General features: G+C 44.8%; 1 protein-coding gene across 1 annotated transcript in view; it reads right to left on the bottom strand.

Annotated features, from left to right (window-relative positions):
• Washc2c (WASH complex subunit 2C) overlaps window positions 1-7,486 on the bottom strand; it is a 69,797-nt gene that overhangs the window by 20,227 nt on the left and 42,084 nt on the right. The window contains exons 16-18 of the mRNA XM_023708398.1: window positions 6,643-6,729; window positions 2,345-2,446; window positions 933-1,058 (exon numbers count right to left, since the gene is read on the bottom strand). Coding sequence (XP_023564166.1) covers window positions 933-1,058; window positions 2,345-2,446; window positions 6,643-6,729 — 315 coding nt within the window. The remainder of the gene's footprint in view (window positions 1-932; window positions 1,059-2,344; window positions 2,447-6,642; window positions 6,730-7,486) is intronic.

The raw sequence follows: 7,486 nt of genomic DNA, 5'->3' as shown, positions 1-7,486 counted from the left end.
GAAGATCCAGATTTAATTTTTTTTTTTTTTTTTTGTACTGGGATTAGAATTCAGGACCTTGTGCTTGCCAGGCAGGCACTTATGCCACTGAGCTATCTCCCTAGCCCCAGATTTAAAATTTCATGAAAGGCTTTTTTGCACAGTTCAATGTGAAAAGTAGCTAAACGAAACTCACTATTGATTATGCTGATTTGGAAACAGAAAGAATCCTATACACTGAACATGCACAGGCTGTTCCTACTTGTCTAGCTGTCCTTACTGTGACAGTTGTCACTAGACAAAACAGCATGCAGCTGATGGAGTACAGGCTGTGCTACACTAAGGTATGACACTCAGGCATGCAGTAAACAGAGCAGCAAGCTCTGACCTTTCCCTCATGCTCCTTCCTTGAAACTGTGCTTTGCAAAGGAGGCCACAGACCATTCCTCTAGAGGTGCTGTCCTATATCCAGAGGTAAGAAGATCCTTATCACCAACTTGAAGAGGAATCTGAACAGTGGAGTCTGGCTGAATTTCTGCAGTTATGACCATCTGACCACACCTCTCTGTCCAGTCTCCTCCACAACTGCCCATGCTCATCAGACATGGCATGAAATGCATGGGTCTCCCTGTGTCTCTGGGCCTTCACTTCTAATGACTCTCATGCCACCTAAAACTTAGCTCATGTTAATCAGTTGCTATAGCGCCTCAGTCACAAACCATGAGTGCATCATCTGAATCAGCATCTGGTAGATTTTGAGGACTGGAAGGTATGCTAACTACTTTAAAAAGGTCAATCTCTAAGTTAACATATCCTAAATAGCTTTAAAAAAAAAACAAAAACAAAACCCCCCTAATTTTATAAACATCGCCTTTAGTAGGTCCAGACCAGCTGTAATTCATCGATCCTAACAAACAAGATCTTCCTCATCTTCAGGTGAAACCTTAACTTACCTCCTCATCACTGCTGAAGAGTAAGGCAGAGGCTTTCTTTTTGGGTTGTTCCAAGGGCTTTGCCTTCTCCTGACTTTGCAGAGATGGCATTTGTTTCTTTCCAGCAGCCATGGCAAAAAGATTATCCTAGAAAGACAAATGGTAGAAAGCTATGATGGCTTCATACACATGAAAGAGAGGTCATGTCAAAGGGAGAAAAAAATCTCCTCAAGGGTTAGAATGTAACACCTTGTACATCAAGAAACAGTCCCCCTCTTCTAGCCTTTCCTAATTGCATTCTGGACTCATGGAAGTAAGTGGGTCACCAAAGACCTAAGTGCAGAGTAGGCAGCAAAGAGAAGGCAACAGAGGCGGTGCAGGCATGAGGAGGACCAAGGCCCAGGCAGTGTCCCATAGGCATGAGGGCAGGTGGCAGCCACTAAGTCACATTTCTCTTCTATGACTTAGAAGCTGAGCAAGGGCTAAAAAGACAAGTAAGGGGTTTTCTCCACCCTGTAACAGCTAAGACACATTCATGGGAGAGGGAAGGAATGACCTGGGTTCTAACTAACTTTAGAGACAGAATACAAAGTTAAAAAAGTTTACTACATAAAATGGTTGCTGTAGTAAGGGTTGATTCACATAGGCTCAATGGTATCATAAATTCACTCTAAAAGTATACTGAGATACTTATAATGGGAGCAAAGCCAGGAGAGGCCTGATCTTAATTCAGATAAACTCTACATGGTACATGATGGCAGATGGATGCCCTGCAGTGCACGATGGGTGAAGGGGCCTCACAGGACAGTGTGGTGAGGCGGGCACCATGATGAGCGAGTGGCCAGTGGGAAGACTCTTGGCACAAACTCCGTGCCAGATACTGCAGGGTTTTACATCAGGTGTCAGCTTTGGCTATCACAGTGGCATAATCACCTTCAGGAAATGGAGATTTACGAGATAAGGGTCCTGTGTGAAGTGACAGAAGCTTGGTCTGAGGCCACCAGCCATGTGCTCAGCCATTGCATCACGCTGCACAACAGTTGGGTTTGCTTTGGTTTTATTCTGACTTTTCTCCCCTACTAAGTTCTCCCTATCCAGAGTGGAAAAGAAAGGCCAGGTGAGGAGATGGCTGGTCTCCTGAAAATCATTGGCATATTTGAACATGTTATAAAAAGCTTCTCAAAGGCAGGGTCTAATGATGAACTCTATTAAGCTTCCCACAAGAACTTGGCCATGTGTCTGTAGCCTCCTAGACAACCATGTGAGTGGCTGCAGTGTGCATAGCCCTACTTCTGTTCCATCAGCCCCAGGCAACCTGTGGCTCCCTAGAGCCCCTCACTCTGTGAGCCTCTGGAGGGCTCTACTGTAGTCATCAGCCACCTTTTCTAGTTAATTAAAAGCTGATTATCTGATATTGAAATAAAGATGTTTACCTCTTCATCTTCATCATCAAAAAGGGAGACCGGTGTGGCGAGCTTGCTGGGAGGAAGAGATGCACTTTTGGACTTACTCGTGTTTTGAGATGAAAACAAATCCTGTTGGGTCAAGATTGAAAGTGCTGGTTAGCATTTCAGATCACTACAGGAACTGATGACAGAAACATTGGCTGCTATGAGGCTGAGACAGAGTCCAAGGGATCTGGCCTGGGAGCCTACTTAGGCGTGTGCCCCCCAAGCAGCTAATGGGAGAGAAGGAAGAGGGCTGAGGGACTTCAGGTGGTATCATTCAAGCCCAAGGTTTCCACAGGCAGGAGGACAAGTCCTTATCACTGTCCCAGATGCTGAGAAAATAAAAATGACTTTGTCTCTTTAAGAGCCTGAGATAATGACCCAAATCATGGAGACATCCTAGATTCACAAGTAATGGGTCTATGATTATTTACTAGTAACACTTCTCTCTCCTTAGGATTGTATTGCTTTTAAATGAATATAAATTTCTACTTCCAAATGTTTGCTATTGAACTTAAAGTATAGGTATGAGATGATGCATATCAAGGACAGAGCTGCTGTGTTCTGCACAGTCTTCACAGTGTTTCAAAATGTCACCTCGGACTGAAGAGAGAGCTCTGTTAACAAAGCTGCATGAATTCAAACAGAAGACTGGACAACTGCTCGCTTAGGCAGAGAAACTTCAAAAAGCCAAATAGGACATGAATATACTTTCTAATGACCACTTTGAATAATTTTCTTTAACTATTAAACAAGTGCTTCCTCCTGCAGTGCAGATCTAAGGCATTCACAGTGGCCTCACAGGCCTGCCATCCCTACCTTCACAGGTGAGTTCAGGCAAAGAGGCTACACCTGGAGCTCTGGAAGGTTCTAGGATTTTATACCTCCTACGTTTTACACAGTGCCAGAAAAAAACAAACAAAAAACAACAACAACAAAAAAACCCCTCCAAAAACAAGAGCTCTGTTTTTAAGAAAATGAAAGCAATCCAAAAAAAGAGTAAAAATAAACTTCTATATCATAATTTTGGACCCTTCTTGGTGCTGGGCAAAAAGACATTTCCATTACTTCCAACTTGCCCCCCACCATGACTGCCCAGGAAAACAGCTGCTAGCTTGACACAGGGGCAAGGAACTGGCCCTCTATCCCAGAGCTTCATCTGCTATTTGCCTGGCTTTACGTCTCCATGCTCAAGACTACCAACCACACGCAGTAAAATGAAGCAGAAATCCTGACCTAACTGCAGCCATTTTGTTCAATAAAATTGCATTCATTGTGCTCTCTGCAACTGAACTTAGCTAGATTATATGATGTCCTCAAATTGAAACTTCTGTGAATGTACTAGAAACATTAACATACAACTGTGTTGCTATATACAACTATGCTCACCATAAGTTACCTACTGTATCATAACCTTCAACAAAAGCTTATCTCAGGGGCCAGTGAGATAGCTCAGTGGACTAAAGGCCCTGCTTAGACAAGCTTAGGTGGACCACACTTTGATCCCTGGCACTACATGCCATGCCAGCCCCACCCCCCAGGGTGGGCTGAGCCAGCCAGAGTCCAGGCATAGTGGCGCATTTCTATAATCCCAGAAGTGGAGAGGCTGGACAATCACCACTAGTCTGAGCTGCACAGTGAGACCCTGCAACAACCAAATACGTTTTTTTAAAAAAGCTTATCTCATTCTCCTAACTTCTGTTTGCCACCTTATATGTAAAACAAGCTCTCTGTAATCAAGGTCCCAGACTTTGGAGATTATTCCTCTAGGGTCCACTAGGGTCAATAAACTTTCCTTTCTTCTTCTAAGCTCCCGGCTACTGTTGATTCAATTTTTCCTATGACAAAATCACTTACTCTGTGTAGATGAGCAGGGGTCAAAGCCTTGCTGTGGTTTTAAACTGAATCTCCAGGGCTGGAGAGATGGCTCAGTGGTCTAAAGCACCTACTTGGAACTAGCTTGGCAAAGCATCAGGGACCGTGGTTCAATCCCCCAGCACCACATGCCAGCCAGCCCCGCCCCCTGGTGGGCTGAGCTGGCCACACACACACACACCTCTCTCTCTCTCTCTCTCTCTCTCTCTCTCTCTCTCTCTCTCTCTCTCTCTCTCTCTCAAATAAATAAAAAAAAATTAAAAAAAAAATAAACTGAATCTCCAATCCATTTACACTCCTACCACCAAGTGCAATCTGCATTTTTGCTTCCATCCAGGCTGGGCCTTGTATGGCTATCTCAACCAACCAAGGGACAAGGCATCCAGGAGGAAAAGACAGGCTTCCAAAGTTGGGCTATGAAAGGCTGCACAGCTTCCAAGCCCTCTCTGAAGAATCCCACTTGTGGCCTGACTCTTGTCCAGACCCACGTCCCTGAGCTGTGTCCCTGGGAGACAGCACTGGGTACTCAGCAGCAGCCCTGCTGCTCATGTCTCTTCTGCAGAAGGATTCTCAGCCCAGCCCCATACAGACACAAGAGGCCCCTGGTGACAAGTACAACTACAGGAGACAGTGAATCAACTGGTGTTGTAAAGCACTGCATTCTGGGGGGTGGTATGCTAACAGCAATAAATAAGCAGAACCCCAGGAAAATCAATGAAACTTCTCTCATCTGGTTTTTCTCACTCTTGACTATCACTGGGTAACTGAGCAAGACCAAGTGCTGATATTAGAGGTAGGATGTTTGGAATACAGTTGGGGACAAATCCTTCCCGTCCTGGGGAGGCTTGCCAAGCTGGGGGAGGAACAGTAGTCGCCAAGCAACAGTACCCAGACAAAGCAGAGTGGATAGGTGCATTGGGGCCTGTGCTGCAGCTGGGTGTGGCAGGCTGGTGTGGTGACTCTTCTTAGACCAGAGAGTAGGGAAATGAATCACCTCAGAAGAGCACTCAAGAGAGGCAGGGGCCAGGCACCAGCCAGGTATGAGGGGCAGGTGTGCTGGAAGGCAGGCTAGTACATGTGGACCCAGAGAGAAACTGCATGGGGCTCCCCTGCTTACTGGAGGGTCAGGAGCTGGCCTGAACTACACTTGGCTACTTCTCTCTATCCACAAGCCCTCAAGGAAATACAAGCCTGAGGGGGATTACTTCTATCACTCCACATCCACGTACCCTGGCTGGGAGTGCAAAGCCTACCCATGAGAGCAGAGCGTGGAGTCCAGGTGTCTTCAAATTACATGTACATTGTTTCAAAAAGTTATTATTTTGCTGATATAGGGTCTCAGTACGCAGTTCAGACTTGTAGTGATCCTCCTGTCTCAGCCTCCCCAGCACTGAGATTACAAGTGTGCGCCACCATGCTTGGTTCTGAAGCCAGCATGGCATGTGGCACTGGAGATCAAATCTGTGGTCTTTGAACTTGCGAGGCATGTGCTTAGACCCTCGAGCTATCATATCACCCCAGCCCTACACATACATTTTGATGCTTACTGTGTCTTACCTTCCAAAGGGTTGGCCTAAGGCTAGAACCTAAAGGACCAGGCCTGACACAGTCAGAGAAAGACACAGCCTAGAGGGAAAAGAGGCCATCCACAACCTGTGCCTGGTCACAAGGCAGAAACCACTTCAATCCCATATCTGCCATTTAGTCAGTGAGATCGTCAAAGATGGAAGCAACAGGCTGCTGTCCACTCTGGCATTCAGTGTCAGACCAATTATTGTGTGAACCAATAAGAGCCTAAATCCTGGGCATCCTAGAGGCAGAGTATTCTTGCATGCAGCGTAATAGAGTCAAATCCGAAATAGAGTTATAACCATATGACTTTCTGAAGCCCAAGTACTTTCTGGAAATTATTTTAAAGACTACAACAAAAAACTGAACATACTCATTAAAAAGTCTTATGTCTCTACCGGGGAAATAAACTGATCCAGAAATAATAGTCCTTGTGTTGGATTGTTTTGCTGAATTCAAACACCTATAATATTTAGATGCCAATAGAATACCCATCCCTGACAGGACTGAACTGGAGAGGGGGGATACAGAGGAAGTATTTTGTATTTGTATATACAGAATACTTAGAATAGATGTATGACTGCTTTCGCTTGGTTCAGTGAGAGGAAGGATTTGTAGTAGTAGTATTTGGACAGGATGTCCTGGCTGCTTCTTGTGCTGTGGATGACCGCTGAGAAGATAACAATGTGCAATGTATTAATTATTGAAAATGTCCTATGAATCAGCTTGGAAAGTGTCTCATTGATATTTCTCAATAAAATAAAATAAAAACAGAAATAATAGTCCTTAGCGACACAGGCGTAGATAAATATTTAGGACAAAGAAAAAGAATTTCATACCTCAGAATCCTCCTCATCCGAAAATAAACTTTTGTGAGTTTTTGTTTCTGGTGAGAGCTTGAGATTTTTGCTGGAAGGTAGGGTTACCTTATTGAGGGAAAAGAAGAAAAATAGAAGATTAGTACATATGATACCTGGAAGTAAGGCTTATTGAGTCTTTGCTATGAGAAGGTGCCAAGGTCTACCTCCAGGAATAAAGATGTCCGTGGATGCCCACATGGACCTTGGTGCGTGTGAGTTTCATACAAAGAATGAGCATAAGGGGTGAACTATCATGGGAAGAATTTACAACTGGTCTATGTTAGGCAAGTGGGAAGGAAGTTCCTCTGATAGACAAGGCCTGGGCCCAGGGAGAAGGGCCTTCTGGGACGAGGTAACTGCAGCAAGGGAAAAGCAAGATGGCGCAGAGGGCATGCCTGGTTAAGAAGGGCACAAGACAGACTGCTCACTGTCACACAACGTATACATGGGATATGTGTGGTCAAACCACAGAGACGTCTGCACAGGCTTCCTGGAACTTTCAGGTGCTGGGATGGTGATTATGGCACAAGTTGGGTTTCTGGCAAGGATGTGACACAATGGGTCTCGGGTGAAAAAGAACAGAAAGGAACCAGCGCTGACAGGGGAAAGAACAGCAGCTGGATAGCGTAAGACCAACAGTGACACAGGGGACTCGAGAAACACAGATCAATGTGACCATCCAAAAAATAAAAATGAAAAAGTACACTGGATAAAGAATCACCTTTCAGGTAGGATTCATCCCAGGGATGCAAGGTTGGTTCAATATTCGAAAATCTATCAATGTAATACACTATGTCAATAGAGCGAAAATTAAAAACCACAT

The sequence above is a fragment of the Octodon degus genome, unplaced genomic scaffold, assembly GCF_000260255.1.
Source record: "Octodon degus isolate 3935 unplaced genomic scaffold, OctDeg1.0 scaffold00357, whole genome shotgun sequence".
NCBI classification, from domain to species: Eukaryota; Metazoa; Chordata; class Mammalia; order Rodentia; family Octodontidae; genus Octodon; species Octodon degus.
The sequence above is the reverse complement of the archived record's forward strand: the minus strand, read 5'-3'. Positions and strand labels throughout refer to the sequence as shown.